The sequence below is a fragment of the Cervus elaphus genome, chromosome 7 (assembly GCF_910594005.1).
Source record: "Cervus elaphus chromosome 7, mCerEla1.1, whole genome shotgun sequence".
Lineage (NCBI taxonomy): Eukaryota > Metazoa > Chordata > Mammalia > Artiodactyla > Cervidae > Cervus > Cervus elaphus.
This window is the reverse complement of record NC_057821.1, coordinates 21,331,420-21,357,094: the sequence shown is the minus strand read 5'-3', so window position 1 is coordinate 21,357,094 and position 25,675 is coordinate 21,331,420. Positions and strand designations below refer to the sequence as shown.

The 25,675-nt window shown below is 41.1% G+C and overlaps 1 protein-coding gene across 1 annotated transcript in view; it reads left to right on the top strand.

The window, feature by feature from the left end:
* Positions 1–25,675, top strand: part of TNFRSF21 (TNF receptor superfamily member 21) — a 61,961-nt gene that overhangs the window by 21,555 nt on the left and 14,731 nt on the right. The window contains exon 4 of the mRNA XM_043907670.1: positions 13,259–13,524. Within this exon, the coding sequence (XP_043763605.1) occupies positions 13,259–13,524 (266 nt within the window). The remainder of the gene's footprint in view (positions 1–13,258; positions 13,525–25,675) is intronic.

Genomic DNA, 25,675 nt, shown 5'->3' with positions numbered 1-25,675 from the left:
AGCAGAAAACAACGTACCCATCCTGTTCAATTAAAGAGCGATTCCATTCTTTCAGTAGCTGTGTTTATGGATAGATTATGGACAGCTGTATTTCTGAAAGTCTCTTGCGGTGTAGTTTTCAGAGTTCTTGAGAATACAGGAAATTATAGAAGTAAATCTAGTCCAGCAACACAAAGCAATTTAATACAATGATCTTAGGCGTTTTTATGACCACTGTAACCCTGTAAACTACTATGTCTGTGTCCTTGAAACAATCCTATTTTGTAGAAAGAATGGAAGTGCCAAATCAAACAATACCTGACCCTACCTTCTGAGGAAGCAGAGCTTCAGCAATCTGCTTTTCCAGCTAAATCACAGTCATCTCATTCAGATGTTATTATCTCTTTCAGCAGTTTAACCTTTTTCCCCGGGATTTTGCCCTGGGAGGTTTATATTTAAGATTTTTTTTTTTTTTTTTTAAAGGAAGATCTCTTCTTTCCAAATTGCTGTCCTCAAAGGTACACTCAGGTAAAATCCCATAACAAAGAGAGGTTCTGTTTCAGAAAAACCATTCCAGGTGCTCAGAGAGGCCTCTGGAAACAATGCCTTGTTGATCTGATTGCAGTGAGTTCTGGGCAGCAGATAATCCTGCATAGTAAGATCATTTTCTGGTCCTTATCCATTTCACACTGAATTGTTCAGAAGGATAAGGGTGAGGATAAAATCGCCTAGTCCTGGGTGTTCTGTATAAGAGGTCATGTAAGACCTCACTTACCCTTGCTCACCTTAAGCAGGTGGTGCCGTGTTCCTGAATGCCCTGTAGACCCCAGCACTCTGAAGCCAGGCTAGTGGTTCCCACCTTTCTCATCAACAAGAGCCTCTTTTTTGGGGGGTTCCTCTCACCCTTTATGGATTTGTGGTTTTAAAGTTGAATTCCACAAAACTACCCTACTTTCATGGAATCCTAGCACTGGAAACTCAAGATGAGGTTTTATGTGGCCAGGAGGAAGGGAGACTGAGAATGCTGTGGCATTTTGTGAGTTTTATATGTTTCTTTCACTTCTAAAGTCATGGCAATTTTCTGTTTGGCCAGTTGGCACTGTACTCCTTTGGGCTTGGGACAGTGTGGGAGAATTGGTCTTTGTTCAAATTTTTATTCATTTATTTAATTTTGTTTGTGCAGGATCTTCCTTCGTTTCTGTGCGAGGGCTTTCTCTAGTTGGGGCGAGCAGGGGTACTCTAGCTGTGATGCACAGGCTTCTTGTTGCAGTGGCTTCTCTTGCTGAGCAGCACAGGCTCCATGGCACTCGGGCCTCAGGAGTTGCGGCTCTCAGACTCTTGAGCACAGGCTCGGTAGCTGTGGAGGAGGGCGTAGTTCCCCTGTGGCATGTGAGACCTTCCCAGACCAGGCGTCCAACTCGGGATCGAATTGGTCTTTGCTGGGATTATGAAGGAAGACCATTTCCCCGTTTCACAACTCTGCAGGCGTCATCCTCTTTCTAGGGGAAACAGTAAGAGAGGGCCTAGTTCCCCTGTGGCATGTGAGATCTCCCAGACCAGGCGTCCAACTCTGGATCAAATTGGTCTTTGTTGGGCTTATGAAGGAAGACCATTTCCCGGTTTCACAACTCTGCAGGCGTCATCCTCTTTCCAGGGGAAGTAGTAAGAAACAATCACATTGTAGGAATGGAATTGTGATGGTGTTTTGTCATAAATATTTCCCCGAAGTTGCAGAGGTTGGTTGGGGACAGATGCTGAGTAACTGGAAGCTGTGCCCTGGATGTATCTGGACAACATTAATATACTCTTCAATCAGATTTCAGGAATGACACAACATTTCATCTGAATTATTAAAACCACCATAAGCAATGTTCAGAAATGAAGAACAAATGAAGTGCATTAGGAATTCAATAATAAGTGCTTTTCCACTTTACATGTTTCTCTGAAGTGAGACTACGGGGTATTTGCTACCCACACAGGCAAGATCTTGAGGTGATTTGGGGGTGCAAATCACCCAAATAAACTGTGACTTTCTAATATAATTTTCTAACCTTATAAGAAAGGTTTCTGCCACCATTAAGTTTTTATTGTCTACTTTCCTTTAACAAAGACTGGTACCATCCTTGGGCTTCCCTGGTGGCTCAGTCAGTAAAGCATCTGCCTGTCAAATGCTGGAGATGCAAGAGACTCTGGTTAGATCCCTGGGTCGGGAAGATGCCCTGGAGAAAGAAATGGCAACCACTCCAGTATTCTTGCCCGGGAAATCCCATGGACAGAGGAGTCTGGTGGGCTATCATCCTTACTGAAGGCCATATCCTGTTCTAAACATTTTTATAAGTTTAATTTTCTTAACCCTATGAGGTGAGCTACTACCATGGCCATTTTACAGGTGGGAAAACCAAGGTGCAGAGTCACTTGCCCAAGGTCACACAGCTATAAAGAAGTAGTGCCAGGTTTTAAACTCAGCCACCTATCTGACTCTGGACACCGCTCTCTGCTTCTCAGAGTCTGGATTGATGAAAAATCTGGATTTTAATTTTTCCAGTGTTAGAAATTTCTAGGTTTCTGTGGTTGACTTTTTTTTTTTTTTACCATGCCCAATCAAGAAAAATGTACTTCCTTTAGCAAAACCCAACTTGTTCTGAAATAAAACAACTATAAAATTGTCATCAGTAATGAGTTTGCCTCCACAGAAGCCACTCCGATTACCTCCTTTTCCCTTTTCCTTGGATTGCTTGCAATGGAAGCATTCTCAAGCCAGCTACCCAATGGCTGCAGGCTCTGAGGGCCGTTTGGAAAACAGAAAACCTGTTTCATAGAAGTCCGAGGTGACGGAGTTGTGCTCATAGGAACTCACATCTGTTGAACTTGGTCGTGATTTTTCTCAGCCCTGGATGGCAGCAGCAGCAGCTGCAACCAAGAAACCCTCCTTCCTTTGCCAGAAGCCTCCTGGACTCCAGATTCCAGACAGTCATCTTGTCTGTCAGGCCAAATTTCCTATGGGAAACAGACTTGAAGTGTAAACACCGGGGAGCCGGGCTGAAGGGAGCAGATTCTTCCATTGACAAGGCTGCCCGGTCCTTGCTTGTCCTTAGGGCTGCAGTCATCTCACAGGGAACAGGCAGGAACAGGCGGGCTGCTTTCCAGTCCCCCACACCCCACCCTCTGTCTTTGCCACCTCTGCTTCCAGTAATGCTATTTCCAGCAGACGGCACCTTTTGGTGGATTCTAGGCTGTTTGAGAATTATAAAGCACACACAGCCGTTGCAGGAGAAAAGCCTCTTACCGCGACAACTTCAAAAGCATTACCTCGTGCAGAGAGGAGGGAGGTGTGGCCTTTGCCCTTGGAAGGCTGCTGTCCTCCCCAGGCCCACCCTATGGTGACTTCTTCCTCTAGGCTTTAGAGGACAGGTATTTATGTTTTATGGAGGAGGAAACGGCAACCCACTCCTGTTACTCTCGCTGGGAAAATCCCATGGACAGAGGAGCCTGGCTAGCTACAGTCCCTGGGGTTCCAAAGAGTCAGACACGACTGAGCTACTGAACATATTTATTTTCGATGTATATTTTAGTCTCTCATTTATCTAACTAACAGTTTTTGAATTTAAACTCTTTGGGATACTGGAAAAACACATCAGCATTTTCACCACGTAGGGCTAAAATACAAGCAGGGGAAAAAAGTCCCTTACCAGTGAGTGTCCTTGAATCAACCTGGTCAGGTTTATGTAAGCAGATTTTGCAGAGGAGGAAGAGTTGCTAGAATTCTGTTGATCGTTCTTCACGAGTAATTAGTTGTTACCCTTGCAATGTGTGTACAGAATTTGATGTGTTGGGTTGCTAATATGTCAAGTTGTAAAAAGTAGGTGGGTTCAAGTTTATAAATTAAAAAAAAATTCTTACTATATTTTGTCAAATTAAAGATGCCACTGATTGTGGGATGCACTGTTGTTTTATACTCCAGTAAGAAAACACACACACACACAAACACACACACACACACTGCAACTGAGCTATGGAAAGGCATTGATTAAAAACATAGCACTTATATGTGGAATCTAAAAAAATGATACAAATGAACTTATTTACGAAACAGACTCACAATATGGAGAACAAATGTGTGGTTACCAAAGGCAGAAGGGATGGGTGAGGGCTAAATTAGGAGCTTGGGATTAACAGATACACACTACTATATATAGGGCTTCCCCTGTGCCTCAGCTGGGAAAGAATTCACCTGCAGTGTGAGTGACCTGGGTTTGATCCCTGAGTTGGGAAGATCCCCTGCAGAAGGGAAAGGCTACCCACTCCAGTTTTCTGTCCTGGAGAATTCCACGGACTATAGAGGCCATTGAGTCGCAAAGAGTCGGACACGACTGAGTGACTTACAGTTTCACTATAAATAAAATAGATAAACGACAAGGTCCTACCACATAGCGCAAGGAACTATATTCAATATCTTGTAATAGCCTATGCCGGAAAAGAATCTGAAAAGGAGTACCTATCTATCTGTCTGCCTGTCTATATATCTGGATCACTTTGCTGTATACCTGAAACATTATAAATCAGCTGTACTTCAATTTTTAAAGAGTGCTTTCAGATATCTTAGAATGTCTAAAATATGGTGGCAATGTTTTAGCCCCAATCCTGCCTCTTTTCCATGAAGTGTGACAGCATGATTTGAACTGCATTGTTCAGTTCTGAGTTTTCCTCTGTGGCCTATTGGCTCCCTGGGTTCCTTTCTTTCTTCCTTTGGGTCTCCTCCCACCACTCTGGCTGTTTCTTCTTCAACTCCTTGGCTAGGTCCTCCTCTTGGACCCCACCTCTGAATAATGGAGAGCAGGCTCCATCCCTGGGTGACCCATGGCTTTACATACCATTTATTCGCTGCTCATTTCCAAGTGCATCTTCCCAGCCTGGATCCTGCACCTGAACTCAGACAGAATTCCTCCCACCTGCCTGACGGACCCAGATGTCCAATAGGCACCTCCCACTTCAGATGTGACAATCTGAATCCTGAACCATCCAGTCCACATCAGTTACCCAATGCAGATGATGGCGCCTCCAGTCTTCCCCCTGATTAGAGCAGAACCTTAAAGTCATCCCTGGGTTGGGAAGATCCCCTGGAGTAGGAAATGGCAACCCACTCCAGTATTCTTGCCTGGAGAATTCCAAGGACAGAAAAGCCTGGTGGGCTGCATCCATGGGGCTGCAAAGAGTTGGACACAACTGAGTACGCACGCATGCCTGACTCCTTTCCTTCTTTCTCACCCCATATTTGATCTGTTAGCCAATCCCACCTGCTCTGTCTTCAGAAGAGATGCAGAAGCCAACCATTTCCCTCCTTTTCACAACCACCACCCTGGCCCAAGCCACTGTCACCTCTCTCTTGAATCATTGCCTTGACATTAACTGGTTGCTCCGCTTTTGCCTGTGGCCCTTTTAGTTTATTCTTGACACAGTGGCCAGAGTGATCCTGTTCGATGGAAGTCAGATAGTGTCATCCATGTCAATGAAAAGTCAAAGACCCCAGTGACTTTCCATTGCATGCACAGCAGCAGCCCGGAGGCCCAGTGTGATCTGTGCTTCCCTCCCAGCCAGTCATCTCCAGCCTCCAATGCCCACCATGTTCCCCATGGCTCACTTGCTCCAGCCACACCGGCCTTCCTGCCCTTCATTGTACGTATCAACACCCTTCCTCCCTTCGCATCTGGTATTCCCTCCACAGGGCTCGCTCCCTCACCTCTAGGGCTTGATTAGCTCAGTGGACCCTTCTCTGAGACACCGGGGAGCAGGCCCGTATCTAAAATTGCAGCCCAGCCTGCTCCATCACCTTCCCTCCGCTCTCTTCCTCCCTAGCTCTCCTGGCTGTCCAACACATGGAATATTTAATTACTTCCCACACCCCCCAACTGAATGTAGGCTTCTTCAGGGAAGGATTTTGTGTTGTTTCATTCATTGCCACTGCCCAGTGCCATCAGAATTGTGTCTGATGCTCAGTAAGGGCTCAATGCATTTTTGTTGAATGAATAAATCAGCATCTTCAGATACAGGCTAGGATGAAGGAGGAGGGCATTTTTGGCTTTGTGTTTTTTTTGTGTGTGTGTTCCTCTGAGAAATGAAAGAAAAGATTATTAGTTGTCCTCACAGCATCAGTGAAATTGATATCTTCCATCTGGAAAAGCATCTACTGTCTTGACAGAGTTTGCCCTTGGTAAACAGTTCCTCCATTAACCGCGAGACCTTTGCACGGTGGTTTTTAGTGGCTCCCTAGATTCATCTGAGCTTGTAACGATTGCCCATTGAACCTTCAACAAGATAGAATTCTGCCTTGGAAACCACTTTAGGGTTTCAAATGAAATCAAAACAGTTCCCCCAGCTTTTTACCTCCACAGGGAAGGAATATTTTTAACTTGGGGCAAACCAAGTTCCTAGCGTGGATGATGCAGTTTTCTGTGTGATGCTTTTGGGAGTGATCACTGTAAATACAGCGTGTTTTTATTTTTTTTGACCATGCAGGATCTTAGCTCCTCCACTAGAGATCGAACCTGTGCCCCCTGCAGTGGAAGTGCAATCTTAACCACTGGATTGCCAGGGAAGTCCCGATAAAGCATGTTCTAACCATCCTATGACATGCTGGTTACTGCAAAACACATTCATGTGTGGGGTGTCTGCTTTTAGGAGCATTTACTGTATTATCAGGCCAGACAGACTGTGGCTTGGATAGCTTATCTCTGGAGGAGGTTTTCACCCTGGTGGGACCTCTTTGCCTCATGAGCTCTGGGCTCTGATGTACAAACAGTGGACCACCCTCCATGAACCCCTGGCAGAGGGAGAGGTTCTTGTACAACAGCTGGTTTCCTGTGCCAGGAAGCCTGGGTTTCCCTCACTGATAGCCATATGTTGGCCTAACTTCTGGTCATGATAAAGATTGTCAATCTGGCTGGACCACACAGCAAGGATGTGATAGACTTTGGTCCCTCACCTTCTCAGGGGTTTAAGTTACAGACTAAGGGGATGATAAATGGTGGGGGTGAGCAGTTTAGGGAAGAGGGATGGGATGACAAAATGGCTCCCATTCATTCATTCATTCAGAGATACTCATTGTACTTTTTATTATTGCTAGGTTCTGGGAGTTGGTGGGGATCATGCTGATGAGAGCAGGCACGGGGCTCAGGCAAAAGATGTCCAGAAAAGGCATCTCTGAGAACATGATCATTGTACAGGGCATCATGGAATGCTAAAGCCAGGCTTTTATTCAGATTTCTGAACTTGACCTACATTGCTCTATACAAACATTTTATGTGTTGTGTCCCTCTTTGCCCTGTGTCTGCTGTTGGCAAACCTGAGATTACAGCATGTGTTGATGAAGAGCATGTTTGGGGTGAGGAGTCAGGCTGAGGGTAGAGGTGAAGTAGCTCATGTGTCCTGTTTTCCACAGCGTGTGTGTGTGTGTGTGTGTGTGTGTGTGTGTGTGTGTAGAAACCAGCACAGGGATAAGTGTGGAGTCATCTATCCCAGGAAGAGTTTGTATACTAATTGCCTCCATGAGAGTTTTTTTCATCATTTGTCCCTCCTCTTCCTCCACTTCTTTTTCTAGAAGGATAATGTGAACTGCTATATATTTCACAAGGATGGGAGATGCAGTGGAAATCTTTTTAAATGATGAGAATGTAGTACCAGCAAAAAGCTTATACTAAACACATTCATCCCTTCGATGTACTCATTCCTGCACCTCATGGTTGTATGGCATGAAATTCAGGGGGCTGTATCGTGGGGTCCACACAACCTCTCTTTCCTCCAGCTCTGTCATCACCATTTTTCGTGTCTTCCAGGGAAGGCTTTACTGTAGCTTCTTAATGATGGCACTCATTTCAGATGTTTATCTCCAAAAGGAAGGAGCTTTGATACTTTCTCTTATAAAAGTCAGTCCGGGTTGTTATTAAAAGCAGACGAACCCTTTTTTGCATACTGGCATTGACATGGAGCTTTAAAAGAAATGAGCCTCCAGTGAAGGTTGTCATCCAGATTATATCTAACTCAGGGTTTTATGATGTTTGGGAAAATACTGTGTCTTTCATGATAACCTCATGACTTTTTCTTGAGCTCCCTCAGGGTGGAGCTGGGCAGTCTGCTCACTCAGAAGAGGGAGCCCCTGAGTGCTGTCTTGATGCCCTGCACGTGGTAGGGGAGGCGGCTTGACCTTTCACCCATCCCTTTCTGCGGGTGGCTATTGTCTTGTGCAATGATGCCGCTTTGGACACATACTAGAGAGATTTCAAGAAACCCAGGAGGCTGGGATGCTGGAGCCTGGCTTCATCGTTCAGTGACTGTGATCCTGGTGCTAACAGCCTCTGTCTTTGTAGAACTCCTCCCACCTTCCAGATTCGTTGCTCCAGTGACTCTGGTCCAGAAGTGGAAGAGACAGAGGAAGGAGAACCAGGGTGCTTTTTGGTTTTAACACTTGACCCCATCCATCTCCTTACCCGGCCTATGAGATCAGAAGTGGTATTTCATTTTACTGATGAGGACACTGAAATCTTAGAAGTCATTTGCCCCAAAGTCACACAACTAACAAGTTACAGAGTTTGAAACCATATCTTGGGATTAGCAAGTTTGTGATCTTGCTGCTACTTGCACCTTAAAAGTCACAAGCTGTTTCCCTTGAGCCAGGACCACCTTCTCAGATGCAGCCTCTGGCTAGTACAGCCCCTGGTTTATAGGACTTGACTCCTTCAGTGACTTCTTTAGAAACTTCTACGGTTCCCCAGAGCTCCAGGACCTGGAAACACAAGAAAAACGAAGTTAACCTCATTGCCCATCAATCAGGACTTTCATGGGCTGACAATTGTATTGCTTTTCAACCTAAGGAAAAAGAAGTTCGGCTAAACAAGTTAAGATGAATTCAACACATAGTAACTGTCTTCAGTGAAAATTCTCAGAACTCTGATGGACAGATGACCAGGGCACCCTGCCAAGCAGAGACTTGGTCTCAGTTTCACTAGCATTTCACAGTGATGTTAATCACTGGGGTAGGAACTTTCATTTTTGTGTGTGTATTTCTTTTAACACAGTGCTTTCTCAGTCTTTTTGCCATTTGATACTTCAGTCTTTTAAATGATGAGAATGTAGTACCAGCAAAAAGCTTATGCTAAACACATTCGTCTCTTCACTGTTTTCATTCCGTACATCCTGGTTTAAACTGTTTAAGCAGTTTAAACTGCTACCATCTCAGAGGTGGCAGAACTACAGCACATGGGCTCATTTGTGTTGCTTACGGCTGCTGTCACCTAACAACAGAATTGAGAACCTGCACCAGAGACTGTATAGTTCTCAGTATTTACTCTTGCCCTGTACAGAAAAAGATTGCTGAAACTTCCTTTTTTTTTTTTTTTTTAAGGGACGATAGTTTAAAGAAGTACAGTTGGTATCCTCAGAGAAAAACTCCCAGCATCTGCTTGGTCAGTAATAACAGGCCAGGAAGAAGTACACACGTCATGGCCAACCCTGAGTGCATTCATATGTGGACTGTGCCCTAGGAGCAGAATTCAAGCGAATAATAATGTTCCTCTATGACACCACATTCCATATGATCCGCAGCAGAGGTGCCACTAACTAGCTAGGCAGCCTTGAACTTGGTCACGTCACTAATCTTACTCCATGAGATTCCTCACCAATAAAATTAAACACTTAAAGAAAATTTATATATTCCACATAATAGTATGTGCATATATGAGTTATATATGAATGCGTGTCTGTAGAAGTGTTTTATATATATATATAACATATATAGCTTTAAAAGGAGTAGCAAAATAAAAATAAATATCAAATACAGTAATAAAATACAAAGACCTGTTCTCCCACCAAGCAGCTTTGGAAGTTGAACCTTGTGAATACCTTTGAAGTCCCCTCTCCTCAGAGACAGTGATCTCAGTTAATCATTCTACTGCTTTTCTTATACTTGTATTATTGATTTTGCCTGAAACTTTTTTTTCTAAACAAAGAACACTTTAAGATCCCATCAAATTCTGTGCTCCATCGGCTTGACTTCATTTTCTTGGTGCTAAACTCTTCGTCTTAAAATCTCACAAGGGCTTTCAGTTCAGCAAACACAGTGAACAGTGAGTGCCCAGTGAGTACTTGTGAAATACGCTGCAGGTTTTTCTTTTCTCTTTGGTGGCGATGGTGGGACTGGGGGCAAGGTGCACCTAGAGTCCTGGGCTAGTTCAGACTGGTCTTCTCCTGTGGTGGGTCTGCGATCCTGTGCTAGGCTGAGAGGCTGGGGTCTCCAGAGCCAGTGGTTGCCTCCGCCATCTTGTCTGTATCCGCTCTACAGTGGGAGGGGCCAGGCTGGTTCACATGAGTTGACTCCCATGTTTACATAGTAGAAGAATAAGGTGAAACCTGATTCATGGTCCTTAAATTTAGCTTCCAGTCAATCTTAGTTGAAGGAAAATCTCATTGCACCCATTCTTCATGTTTTCTTTTTTTTTTTGTAATTTTTGTGGCTGAAAAAAAAGTATAAATGCTGGCTTTTGGAAGAAGGAGCTATTGTTAAGCGTAAGCCTTTTAAACTCTGTAATTACTCCATAAAGCCTGCATGTTTGCATCAGAAATGCATTTTGTCTTTAGTTGTAGTGCCCAGTGTATGGAGCATTTATAATGATGGGGTACTTCCAAAAATAAATCGACTCTATAGAAAATGTTAATCAGCTCATCCCCAGGGACTGTCCTGAGTATCTCCACCGTACAAATGAGGAAATGAACATGACAGTTAGTGGTTTGCCCAAAGCCACACTGTCACTGGCATCATGAAGATTTAAGCAAAGGTCCCACGTACAAGAAAACATAGTCATGTTTCCATGCAAGACACTGTGGGCCTTCCTCAAATTGACCTACATTAAGATTCAGGGACGAAGATGCCTTTTGGTGTCTGGAAGATTCGACTACATCAACCACAAAGAACTGGTTGCTTCTGAAAGTTACCTGTGGGGTTTTAAATAGGATTTTTTTTTTTTTTTGAGGAGTCTGTTTACTTGAAATCAAAAGCTATGTATCTGGCTAAATATTGCTATGAAAACTAAAAAGCAATGAGTTCAAGTGTATTTCACACTGCCAGGGAAAATAGTGTGAGAAGCACAGTCATTTCTCAAAGTGTGGTATCCCACTTTTACAGTTTTCAAGAAAGCAGCCTGCTACCAGGCACTTACTTTCCGAAACCGTTTTCAGGGGATTGGTGCAGGATATTCCCACAGTCTTCCAAATCATCTTCCTCAGTGGCATGGTGTGATTGAGGAAGGGTTTCCACGGATATGCAAACCACAGAGTCTTTGATTTACAAGGACACTTCTGGAATTCTTAGTGCTCTCTTCTTAGGCAAAAAAGGATAGTTTATTTTATAAATATTTTCTTCAACAACTGATTGGAGCAAAAAACGTGTTTTTTTTTTTTTCTTTTTTTTCCCTCCTGACTAACCTCTAGTTAATTGAAAATTTCACTTTTTCCTTTGCTTTCTTCTTCAAGCTTCACTTGGGAACTTGACTCCATTTATTTATTTATTTATTTATTTTTTTGAGTCGTAAATGTTTTCAAGACTTTTTTTTTTTTTTCAAGGTTTTTACTTTAAAAATTGAAGTATAGTTGATTTACAATGTTGTGGTAGTTTCTGGAGTACGCTGAAGTGATTCAGTTTTGCACATATATATTCTTTTTCAGATTCTTTTCCATTGCGGTTTATTACAAGGTATTGAATATAGTTCCCTATGCTATACAGTAGGACCCTGTTGCTTATCTATGTTTTATATCATAGTTTGTATCTGCTAATCCCAAACTCCTAATTAATTCCTCCCTCGCTCCCTTGCCCCTTTGGAAACCACAAGTTTGTTTCTACATCTGTGAATCTGTTTGTTTTGTAACTACGTTCGTTTGTGTCATATTTTAGATAGCATATATTAGTTGGTACCATATGTTATTTGTCTGTTTCTGACTTACTTAGTATGATAATCTTGAGGTCCATCTATGTTGCTCAAATGGCACTATTTCATTTTTTATGGCTGAGTAGTATTCCCCTGTATATACATACACCACATCATCTTTGCTAGCTACAGTTAGCCAAGACATTGTTAGCTATAATAACTCTGATATCTGGGCATGTGAGTATGGCTATTGAATGATATGGTGTTGACTCCGAGGACTCATTCACCTATGGTAGTAACTACCAGAGTCCTTATTGCGGGGTTATATTGAATAAATGTGGGCAAAGCCAATGCATAATTGCAGAGAGATGTACCTTATAGAGGAGGACACCAAATTTTGCCATGCAGGGAAGCCCCTACTTCACAGCGGGTGGATGCCAGGTGCTTATCCTAGTTATCAGACCTCAGGATTTGATTTTGGCATTTCACACTCTGATCATCAGGTCTGGGAACTACAGACCCACACTGACGGATTTACAAGTAACCAATGAGCTAGAATGACTCAGTATCCTGTGAGTTGGGTTCAAAATCCAACCTGCTTATCTTTGTGATATTGGGCAAATTATCTTACTTTTCTGTTTTTTTGTTTTTTTTTTTAAACCCAGACAATTGAAATGTTAATACTTTATAAAAATGTTCCAGGAGCTAATGCCTTCACATAATATCTGGAAGATGATAGCTATTGTTATTATACTGTCATTTTGCTGTTGTCTTCATTATAACTGTGCAAGTCAACTTAGGAGACTGAATATTAATAGATGAGAAAGTTGCCTTTTGAGTATAGTATTTTAAAGCATGAGAAGGAATTGGACTGGATCAGATAGGTGTTTGTCAGTTTTTGTATTGGACACCATAGCCTCGACTCTGAACACCCTTTACCCAGACAGTGCTGGATTAACTCCACTGCAGTTTGAACCTGTGGCTTACCTTTTTTTAGATTTCATGAAGTCATCTTTTTTTTTTTTTTTTTAATCTGGGAGCCTCTATTTTATTTGGTTCCAGTTTTTAGCAGCAAATAAAGGAATCACCTTGAGTACCTTGAGTTTGGCTTTCAAAACATCTTTAAGGGGCGATTTATTATTCTTCCAGGTTGCTCCTTCTTTCGGTTCCACTTTCCCCAGGTGACGTTTGCAGGAGTGGGGCTAACTCATCCCAAGGATGGGCGGCATATGCCAAGTGCTTCTAGAAGACACTGCATTCCCTTGACTAGAGCATGGGAAAGCATGCTTTTTTAAGTTTGTTAGAACGGCCTTCTATAAAGACCTCACCTTTCTGTATTTGTTTTTTATTTTGTTTTGTGTCTGGTATAGGTATTGACATCCTGAAGCTGGTAGCAGCCCAAGTGGGAAGCCAGTGGAAGGATATCTATCAGTTTCTGTGCAATGCCAGCGAGAGGGAGGTGGCCGCTTTCTCCAACGGGTACACGGCGGACCACGAGCGCGCCTACGCAGCGCTGCAGCACTGGACCATCCGGGGCCCCGAGGCCAGCCTGGCCCAGTTAATTAGCGCCCTGCGCCAGCACCGGCGCAACGATGTGGTGGAGAAGATCCGGGGCCTCATGGAGGATACGGCCCAGGTAACGCAGCCCAGCTGTCTGTCCTTCCCACTAACCTTTAGGTCCCTCAGCTCCAGATTTTACCAGGTATATGTCAGAAGAGACAAGAGCTGCTTGTTGCTATTTAGCTTCACACACACGCACACTGAAACACATGCACATCTCTTCTGCTGCTGCTAAGTCGCTTCAGTCGTGTCCGACTCTGTACGACCGCATAGACGGTAGCCCACCAGGCTCCCCTGTCCCTGGGATTTTCCAGGCAAGAGTACTGGAGTGGGGTGTCATTGTGTTCTCGGGCACATCTCTTCTGGGGCAGTGCTTCTAAGTGGTTTTCCATTAATCATCTAGAGAACTTTTAAAAAATTCTGGTACTTGGACCTCACTGTAGACCAAATTAGAATTTCTGAGAACAGGACTCAGAATGAGTACTTTTAGGAATCAGTATATTTAAAAGCTCTGTTAAGTGTTTCTAATGTACAAAACCGAGAATCTTTGCCTTTGGGATAGATTCTGGCATCAGACTGTACATCTAGATCTATTCCTTGTTTCCCCATTTACGGTTTCATTTTGCATAACACACTTTGAACAAAAGCAAGAAGAAAGACTTTTTTCTATTCCCTTCCACTTCCAGCGGATGTTTTCTGTGATGTGGTTTAAGAAGACTCTGCCTTACCCCCAGGTAACCCTGAGGATGCAGGTGGGGCTGGCAGTGTTTAGTAACAAGATTGATATTTCTCCCTGGGCTTGTCCAATCAGTGTCTCAGATGAAACTGAGGGGACCGGGAGGGTGGTTTATTTATAGTCATTGGTCCATGAGCCTGGGTTTTGGCATCAGAAGGCACTGGATAGGAAGCCTGGCTCTGACACTAGCTGAGTGACCAAGGGTGTTTCACTTCAATTTTGTCTGTCTCTGTTTTCTCACTTGTCTCCCAAGTTCATTAAGACTAGGAATAAAGTATATAAAATGCCTGACCTACTGAAGGTGTTCTGCATAGCACAGTTACAGTCATGATGTATTTACTTAGCCCTTCCATAATCATAAGGTACTTCTCCAAAAGGCTGTGAATTAACTACAGATTTGGCTATTGAATCATAGTTCTCAGATTTTGATTGACATTTTGCAGTGTATTCTCAAAGAAAAACACTGCCGCTGAGACTTGATAAAACCCACTTAAAATTTAAAAGAGACCATTCTGCCTGTGTACTTTTCCATTGGTCCAAACTTATTACCTAAAAGAGCGAGGGAGAGAGTTTTTTCTCTGGTCCACTCTAATCTGCTATCATTCTGCACCACATTTGCATATCAAGGGACTCAATTTTATATATTTAAGACATCCAAATGCCTTCATCTTTCTATACTAGCAGTGTAGTGTTTCTTCATTATTGAAATAAACATTCATCAGGTGAATCTTTTATCTAAGTGACTGGATAAAAGTTCATTGGTGCTAATTGACTCTGAAGGTAGTCTTTAAAGCTCCTAGTATATTTTTTTAAATTTATTTTTAATTGAAGGATGATTGCTTTACAATCTTGGTGTATTTTTAACTTCTTTGAAATGTGGAAGTTCAGAAAAAAAGATTTACTAATAGAGGCAGGAGTAAACGTTCAAAGGCACACACGGTGTCTTGTGACTTTCTGAAAAACCATCTCAATTAAATATGGTTCACAATTAAAACAAGGCTTTGAGTAGCTGGATTTTGGGAAAGAAAAGGGAGATGCTTGACCTCCAATTAAATAAAATAACTGCAGTTCAAACACAGGGACTCAGGAGGCAAAACATTGTGCTTCCTTGGAGTGTCAGCTTTAAGGAAAGAACTGTTAGGGCAGGCAGCAGATTGAAGAAGGATTTAGATACTTGGGAATAAGTCACTGGATCACCTTGATATTGCCTCCAAAAAAGAGAAAATATAATTGATGCAGTGATAGGATTTGGTTAAATGGAATATTTAATAATGTGGAAGGATGATCATGAGGTATTGTTAAGGGTTCAAAAGAAGGTTTCTCATTAGGAAAAACAAATATAAACATAGGAAAATAAAAAAGCATAGATGCTAATATTATGCTATTAAATTTAGGAGGTAGAATTAGAATTGATTTTTAAAATTATTTTTTATAATGAAAGTATTATTTTGTGATTTAAAACATTTTTTAAAATGACAGCTGAAAGGACCCACAAGAAAGATAGGTAGGGCTTTGTTTTACTGTGCTAACTTGAAAAAAGGGAAGTATCCTTGTTTTAATTGAGGAAGAGCCGCTCGACAGTGGTTTATGTGCCAATCCATTCTTTCTTGGGAGGACTGGCTGAGGTTTGCAATGTTGGGTCAGATTTGCCTAAAACTTACTTCATTTTTGGTTTCTGCATATCTGTCTCCTCTTTCTCTGTGTACACTCAGCAATCATTTAGACTTTGTTCCTAGTATTTAAGGTACTTTCTTTTTGGGGGTGGTAATGATGGTAGTGGAGTATGGTCTACACCGAGTGACCTTGGCAAGTGACCTTGGTATGTTTCTTTGATGGTTCCATTGAGTTCCATCAATAGAGCACTTGCTTTGTTCCAGGCTATGTCTTAGGTCCTGGGAAAGGTGGGCCCAAAGATGCAGACTCCATGGAGGAGACTGCATGTCAGGGCGAGTAGTTTTTTCCTTGTTCATATCTCCTCCATATATAAAAAATATTCTAGTATCTATTTTTTATTGTTTATTTTTTAAGAGACAGTAGCACCAAAGCATTCTGTAGCTTTCCCCTTGGTTCTAGTGTGGCCTGCATTTTAGGATGGAGGCTGAGAAGGCCGAAGCTTCTTGTCCCATGTTTTAATTATGTCCATCATTGTCTGGCAGTGTTGTGGGCCCAGCTCTGATTCTAATTTTAATAGCCAGTGAGCATGGATTTCTGGTTGCCAGCTCTTATTAATGGTGCAGCTTGTTCCTAGTTTATCTCTGAGATTTGTGGAGTCAAACAAGAGAATCAGAGAACACAGGGGGCCTAATTGAGACTTAGTTTTTCCATTTTCTGGTGGATTTGTATTCTGTGTGTATGGTGGTGCTGCTGGCGATTTGAGATTTTGCCCCAGGAGTTAATGGGCTCTTAATGTGTAAAAATGACTCTGTGTGTCGTGTTTAAAATGGTTAATGTTTTTTCCCTGTTTATGAGCCTGAGAACACCTGTGTTATGTTCCACTCAGAGGATTGGCCCTGGTGTTCCTTTTGGTTACCTCTGTCAGGAGCAGCTGGTCCATTATTAACCTTGGTGGCCTATTAGCCATTTTTGTATTAAACACATCCAGAGTCTGACTTTAAAACAAAATTATGCATTAACAAATTATAAGTACAATTTACTTGATGGTGTACTGTTCTTTGAATCTTTTTAAAGACCATTTTTTAGAGCAGTTTTAGGTTTAAAACAAAATTGAGAGGGAAGTTACATGCACCGCCTCCCCCTCATTCACCATCATCGGTATCAGTCAAAAGAGAGGTATCAGGGGTATCAGTCAAAAGAGTTTTTACCAAGAGGGAACCTATAATGACATATCATAATCACCCAAAGTCCATAGTTTACCTTAGAGTTCACTCTTGGTGCTGTTTGTGTCCTGTGGGTTTGTGTAAATGATGCATGTCCATTAAATACAGAATAGTTTCACTGGCCAAAAAATTCTCTGTGGTTTACCCATTTCTTTCTTCCCCATTACCCACACCTCCCCCCCATCAACCACTAACCTTTTTCATTGTCTCTTACAGTTTCGCCTTTTTCAGAATGTCGTGTAGTTGGAATCATGGAGTGTTTTGTCTTTTCAGATTGACTTCTTTCACTCCGTCATCTGCATTTAAGCTTCCTCCATGTCTGTTTATGACTTGATGGCGGATTTGTTTTTAGTGCTGTTTCATTGTCTGGATGTATCACAGTTTATTTATTCATTCACCTGCCTGACTCTTTCCTTCTCTGAAATGTGGCCTGAGTTTCTCAGTACGCTCTTCCTTCAAGTTCAATATCAAAATGGACCCCAGCCTTCCAGAATCATCTCTATTCTTTCCTTCCCAGGTGTGAACTTTGAGAGAAGCAGCAAAGGACAGTAGTTGGAAGTTACTGAACTCCTTATAAAACAAAACAAAAAGCCTAATACAACTTTCCAAATTGTATGTTGTCTTTTTCCATCCTTTTACTTTTTCTTTTCCCCCTGGCTTATAAAGAAAGCCTTTTGTAAGTAAACATATTGAAGATTTTAAAAAATCTATTCTAACAGTTTTGTTGTTTAGAAAATTTCAGTGTGGTAACATTTTTTAATGTAATTTAAAAATGCTTTCTTTACTCATATATTTGGGTATAAATGTACCATCTTATTATTTTTTATATTTGTCTTATCTGTTCTCTTCCCCCCTTCCTTGTTAATAAGGTGTTTTTATTATTCTACTTTTCCTCTCATTAACTTCTTAGGTACACATTTTTTTTTTGCTTTACTTTTCATGGATACCCCAGAGATTACAACACACAGTTAAATTATGAACTATTTTATAAATGTGTACTTTTTATTATTTTCCGGACAACACAACAGCCTTGAATGACTTTAAACATATCTATCCTTCTCTTGTATTGTGTTTTTGTTGTCATACATTTTATTTTTTTAAGTTAGTAATAATTTTTATTGGAGTATAGTTGTTTTTCAGTGTTGGTTTGTTTCTGCTACGCAGCAAAATGAATCAGCTATACGTATGTATTTATCCCCTCTTTTTTGGATTTCTTCCCCATTTAAGTCACACAGATCCCTGAGTAGAGTTCCCTATGCTATACAGTAGTTTCGGATTAGTTATCTATTTTAATACGTAGTATCGATAGTGTATGGGCTTCCCTGGTGGTTCAGTGGTAAAGAATCCATCTGCCAATGCAAGAAATACAGACTCATTGGTCTTTGGGTCAGAAGGATCCTCTGGAGAAGGAAATGGCAACCTTACTCCAGTATTCTTGCCTGGGAAATCTCATGGACAGAGGAGCCTGGTGAGCCACAGGCTAGGGGGTCACGAAGAATCAGACACAACTCAAGCAACTAAACAACATCAGTAATGTATATATTTCAGTCCCAGTCTCCCAGTCTGTCCCCATGGTATCCATATGTCTGTTCTCTATGCCTGTGTCTCTTATTTCTGCTTTGCAAATATGTTCATCTGTATTATTTTTCAGGGTATCATAGATAAGTGATATTATATATTTGTTTTTCTCTTTCTGACTTACTGTCATACATTTTAACACTACACATTTCTTAGCCTACCAAAGGCATAATTATTATAATTTTACACGGTCACACTTCGTGTAGATTTACCTGCTTATTGATTTTTTTCTGATGCTCATTCCCCATGTCTGCCTGAGATCCTTTTTCTTTGGCCCAAAGAATACTTAGTGTTGGTTTCCAGCAATAAATTCTGTCTGTCTTCATCAGGAAAATGCCCACTGACGAAAATAAATTGCATTATTTGGGCTTTGTTTTTGAAGGCGAGCTGGAAAATGGAACTTAAGCTTGACAGTTCTTTTTCCTTCAGTACTTTCTAGCCCGAGTTTAAGTTTCCCCTGCTAAATAGCAAGGGAGAGGATGCAATTTTATTTTTAAATCTGTATTACATAACAAATTGCATGGGCACTGTTATGCCAGGCACTTTGGGCAATGCAAAGACAGGGAAGACAGAGTCATTGCTGTCAGAAAAACCTACTGTTGAAGGGAAGAAAGGTGAACATCTTTTATCCAAGGGAGGAGGGAGGGAATTTGTGAGTGTGCAGTTTATCAACATAAAGACGCCAAGTCAGGATGTCAGTGTGAAGAGTGTACCGGGTTAAATTCCTGTCCCGGCAATGTATCACTGGTCAAATACTTGGCATCACTGACTTGGTTTTTTCATAATAAAATGGGAAACCCTTAATGCCTGTCCTCTGAGCTGTTGTGAAATTAGGTGAGTGTGACCCAGAGAAAGCCCTTGGTGAATGTTACCGTGAATCACTGCAATTATTCCCAGGCTCTAGAGGCAAGAGAGATGGAAGAATGTTCTTGACTAGCTCCAACTTACATATCAATAGATTCTTTAAATCCTGGACACCAAGGGTTACTCCGTGTCGGATAGGGAGAGACGGCCAAGTTCAAGACTGCTTGATGGGTAGACGATTGAGCATGAGGGTTGCCATCTGCGTTCAGTACCCAAGAACTGGAAATTCCAGCTAGTTGTAAATATTTATTCTTTAACTGCCTGAGTGAGTGTTCCTAGGCTGGCAGGAATGTTTTCTCTAGTGAAGAAACAAAGGGGATGGTGTATGTAGACAAGCCTGCTCTTTCAAGGGCTGTCAGAAAAAGGATACAAAATTGAGCAACTGGATTTCTAGGTTTCCTTTTTTGTTGTTGCTGGTGTTTCTCACCACTCGGCCTCACCGCCCGGCCACCCCGCCCGGGTCTTTTTATATTCAAATAGGCTTACCCAGTGTACTTGTTTTCCTTTCTTTCCCCTCTCATCTTGGACTTGCTTCTTTCTCTGTAGGAAACCTTAGGCAAATGATTTCTCTGACTCCTATTTTTCTATTTAAAATGGGAATTCAAATGGTGGTTTTGTTTTTTTTTTTATAGCATTAAATCAGATAATGGCTTGTTAAACTATGGGATGTAAAAAAGTAGGGTGTGAAAGTGATGCTTACCAGCTAGGTTCAGAAGTCGTGGTAATTTGAATTTGCCAGTCTTCCTTTAGAGTTTCATTTTGAGAAAGGGAGGAAAAAGGCATTTTATGTACATTTAAAACTGGTAAACAAGGTCCTATCACGTAGCACAGGGAACTATTAATATATTCAATATCTTGTAATAAACCATAATGGAAAAGAATATGAGAAAGGATGTATCTGTGTAACTGAATCACTTTGCTGTACATTGGAAACCAAACCAACGTTGTAAATCAACTGCATTTCAATAAAAAGGGATGATCATATTAAAAACAACCACAATCATTTAAAGTAGTATAAAGGATTACTTTAGCTGCCTGCTTCGACCAGAGATTCACAAATATAAGGAGTTGGTGTTGATCAGGCAGAGGGTTTGGGGTGTCTCAGCCCTCTCTCCCTCCTTTCATGAGATTAGCTAGATTAAAACCATACTGTAATGTACCAATTGGTGAATCTGAAACCAGTATTGTTGTGGTTAATGTCTACATAGTAGAATGATTCTTTGTTAGAAATTCTTAATCCTTTCGGATTAATTCTTCCCAGAAACCACACTGGTGACCTCGGTCCCAGGGACAGAGTTCTCTCTCTCTCAGCCATAGTGGACTCTGTGTTGGAGACTGAGTGGTTTTGCTCTGTATAATCCACTGGGAGAATCTTCACCGTGAGATGATGAGCACTGGCATTCTGTCTGTGAGGACAGTACCACTGCTTCTGCTGAAAAGGGAACTGTAGTTACTGATTTTTTTTTTTTTTATCAGCTACAGGATGCAGCTGTCTTGATCTACGTTGTCTCAGAGCAGCTCTTTTCAGAAATTTAATATAGTGAGGGCAAATGGAGGCATATACCAGCTGTACCTTTTAACTGTTGACTTTTTGTCTTTTCAGATTTGTCCTTAACTCGCCAGTTGACCGTCTCTTAGAAAACAGGGATTACTGTCCTAAGGCCTTGAGATGTTAGCTAAACTGGCGTGCATCGAGCCCCTGACTTCTGCTAGGTGGCCACTGCGTGGAGGGTCATTTCAGGTCAAGTTACTTAATTTGCAGAGTGTGACTGTGGGTTCTGGGGAACTTGCAGTGTGGTGAGAAGGGGACACTAAAGGCATTGCTGACACACAGTAGGCCGGATGCTTTGAGCGATGGTCGTGTTTAAGGTGGTGGTTGTGTACAAAGGAGCCAGGCCTATGAAGAAGCCTTTAGACATTTGATGACATTTCAGGCCATTCTACTTATTGTCATACTCCATGGTTTCATTCAGTTAGTTAACAATCTTTTGTTGAGCAGCAGCTGTGTGCCTTGTACTATGTGAAGAAGAAAGGTGTGTTCCTTTCAACAGCTCACTCACCGAGATGGAGACACGTGTGCAAATAATGACAATTTAGTGGGATAGGCAAATGTTATAATAGAAGTATGCATGAGGAATTATAGCATCAGAAGATACAGGTACTCAACCCACCACAATATACCTAGAAAATAAGAATAGATGTATATATTTCTATTTGAAAGTTTGTTTTTGTTTTTTTTTAAGACAGACTCTAATTTCTTTCAAGATTATATTTTAGTCTTCTTGTCCAAGACTTTCTCATGAGGTTTCTGCCCAGGGAGCCCCATCTGTTTTTTTACACTAAGGTCTTCTCAAACTTTTGACTCTACGAAGAACATGTATTTTACTTAGAATCTTTTTTCATTTGGTTCAGTAGCAAGCTTATCAGAACATTCATTGTTCTGTTATAGGAAAGGTACGAGAATGAGGCTTCAATGTCTCACTTCACATCAAGTGCAGGAGTTGGAACTTTGAATCTCCAAGAACTAGTAAAAGGAGCTGACATAACCAACAATTAGAGCTTTTCTTACAAACATCTGGTGAAATAGCATGTAAATAGTAGAGATGTTTGTACATGCCCAGTCCTTGACATCTACTAGTGAGGCTCAGTAGGTCTTAGCTACTGTTGTATGTGTTGGAATTTGAATTCCATACACTCCTTTTTTGACTCAAGCAATAGCACTCTACTTTCTATAAATGCATGTTATGGAGAAAGAGAACCAGTGTTTGCCGCATATCTGCTGTGTCCCAAACACTGTCTAGGTGCTTTGCATCTGCTTTTATCTAGCAAGCTTCATGGCCCTATGAGAAACAGGTATTAGAATTAACATATATTTCTGTGTTTTGTTGAAAACTGTGTCAGCCGTGTATGTACCATTATTGTAGTTACCATTAAGAAAGCAATGAAAACATCGTGAATTATAGCTGTTAGATACAGCCCAATTTCAGACATGTTAAAGCGTTTGAAGAGTACAGGTGATAGAGAGAAAAGTCTGGGAAACAGATTGTTGGGATCTTGGGACTGGGTATACCCGCCCTCCCTAACACACACATACTTACACATGGTTTATTTATATATTTTTTAGTAGCCTTTACCTTTTTATTAATGACTTTTTTTGTTTGGTTGCGCCACGTGGCATGCAAGATCTTAGTTCCCCAACCAGGGATTGAACCTGTGTTCCCTGCAGTAGAAGCGCAGAGTCCTATCCACTGGACTGCCAGGGAAGTCCCTTTAGTAGCCTTTAAAGATGGGATGGTTTGACAAAAGCAATTTATTTAGCAAACATTAAAGGAACACCCATTTTGTTTCAATGTCTGTACTGGGCACTGGAGATACTAAATGAAAACACACATCATATACAATGGAATACCACTCAGCCATTAAAAAAAAGAATGAAATTTTGCCATTTGCAGCAATGTGGATGGACTTGGAGGGTGTTACGCTTAGTGAAATAAGTCAGACAGAGAAGGACAAACACTATATAAATCACCTATATGTGGAATCTAAAAAATATACCAAACAAGTGAATACAACAAAAAGGAATCAGACTCACAGATAATAGAGAACAAACTAGCGGTTTGGGAGGGAAGCAGTGAGGAGCAAAATAGAGATGGGGAGAGGGAGGTAAAACTATTGGGTGTAAGGTAGGCTAAAAGGATATATTGTACAACATGGGGAATATAGCCAATATTTTGTAATAACTGTAAATGAAAAGTGACCTTTCAAAATTATATAGAAAAACAAAGAAAACACACACACACACCAAAACACACAGAAACAGAATCATCGCTCACGATGCCGGCATTTTACAGGAGGGATGCATGTGTGAGCCAGATGTTGGAACATCCTCTGTGAAATGGCCATACAGAGGACTTGAAATGGGCTTTTCTTTTTTTCTTGGGACGGTGTCTCTACATTCAGAAAAGGCTGAGTCTATCAGTGGATGATAAAGATGGGGAGTGGGAGGTAAAACTATTTTCTGCCCCTTTAATCCACATCCTTACTGGCTTCCTCAAAAAGTGCATTCGAGAGAAACAGAATCAATATTGTGAAAAGAAGCTTGTTTTCTCCATGAATTACCAGTGCTAGATGTCATATTTTGTTTTTTTAAAGCCAAAACTCATATTCAGACAGAGTTTAATATCTTTCAGTTTTGGCCTGGCTTCTCCATCCTATGTTCATGAGACTTGTCTCTTTATCTGTTATAACCCAAGTGCCAAAAGCATATACACTTACTGTTAAGGAATTATATTTCAGTCAGCAGTAGGCTTTATTGTACACTAGTTAATTTCATCGTTTTGATCACTTGTGCGTGCGTGCTCAGGCGCTTCAGTTGTATCCAACTCTGTGCGACCCTATGGACTGCAGCTCGCCAGGCTCCTCTGAATATGGGATTCTCCAGGCAAGAATACTGGAGTGGGCTGCCACGCCTTTCTCCAGAGGATCTTCCCAATGCAGGCATCAAACCCGAGTTTCTTTTGTCTCTTGCATTGGCAGGCGGGTTCTTTACCACTAGCAGTATCTGGTAATTGCTTATTCCTCACCATTTCCTTGGGGGAGAGACAGCTGTCATTTCTGATTTCCCCATTAATTTTTTTTTTTTTTTTTTTTACAGAAGAAACTTTGATTTATCCACAGTTTGGGCTGAGTCAGGGGCAGGCTGAAACAACCAACCATTAAAATGACTTAGGGGAAAAAAAATAAAATGGCTTAGGGAAAAAAAGTACTAGGGAAAGAGATGGAGGAAGTGTTTTGTTTTTATAATCACTTATTCACACAATAAGTAAGTGTCTTTTTAGGATGATATAAAACACAGAAGCCATACAAGAAAAGTTCAACTGCTTAATATGTATATAAGCCAGAAAACACCATATACAAACCAAAGACAAAATAATAACTGGGAAAGTTGTTTGCAATATAGGGTTAATTTCCTTTAATAATGAAGAATTTTTGCAAATTAATTAAGAAACCAACCATCCAAAAGAAAAATGGATGGTTTGTGAACAAGACCATGCACAGAAAAGAAATCCTGAAGGCTCTTAAAGGTATAGTGATTTTTTTTTAACCTTGCTCAAAATAGAAAAATTCACATTGAAGCCTGCACTGAGATGCAATGTTAACCTCTTAGATTGGCAAAGAGGGAAAGGTATAACTCCATTCTTGTGTTGTGAAGGGAATAGAGAAGGTGGAACAGTATCCATTTCGAATGGGTGTGCGCATGAGCCCGCCCCAATGGAGGGCCATCTGGCATGTACCAAAGTACATGTGTTTTGACCTATGTACAGTCCACTCCTAGGAATACATCTGACATACATTCTTTTTAAAAATGTACTTTATTGAGGTATATTGTAAATCAATGTTCCATTAATTTGTATTGTACAACAAAGTGTTTCAGTTATATATATATATATATATATACACATTCTTTTTCATATTCTTTCCCATTATGGTTTATCACAGGATATTGAGTATAGTTCCCTGTGCTATACAGTAGGACCTTCTTGTTTGTCCATTTTCTATGTAGTAGCTTGCATCTGCTAATCCCAACCCCTCAGTCCACCCCTCCTCCACCTCATCCTACGTATATCCGTACATACATCCTACATATGTGCAGAATGGTACAGGTAAATTATTCATTGTAGCATCGCTTGCTAAGAACAAAAAGGTGGAAGCGACACAAATGCCCTTCAATAGAGAACTGGTTATGTAAGCTATGGAACATCCATACAGTGGAACAGTACGCATTTATCAAAACCAGTGAGTCAGCTCTTTATGTGCTAACCTCAAGAAACATTTTTAAACAAAAAAGTGCAAGGTACAGAACAGTATGGACGTAAACTCTGCCACCATATTGTAAAAAAAATTTGTAAAGGATGAAAGAGAAGGTCTGGAATAGGGTGGAGAATAGATGTACCTACTAAATTGGTGTAAGTGTAGACTGTTCTGGAAGAATACATGGGGAGTTGGTAACAGTTAACACTGGAAGGAAAATGAGAAGCTGACATTATTGATTAGTGAGGGGAAAGTATTTTCAGAGTTCCCTTTTGTACCTGTGGCATTGTGTACCACATATAGTCTAATTCTAATGGCATAAATTCAACTAAGATTTTTATTAAATGACACTAATCAGATTTGGGAAGTTCAGAAAATTTGAGTCAGAAAGATCAGCTTGA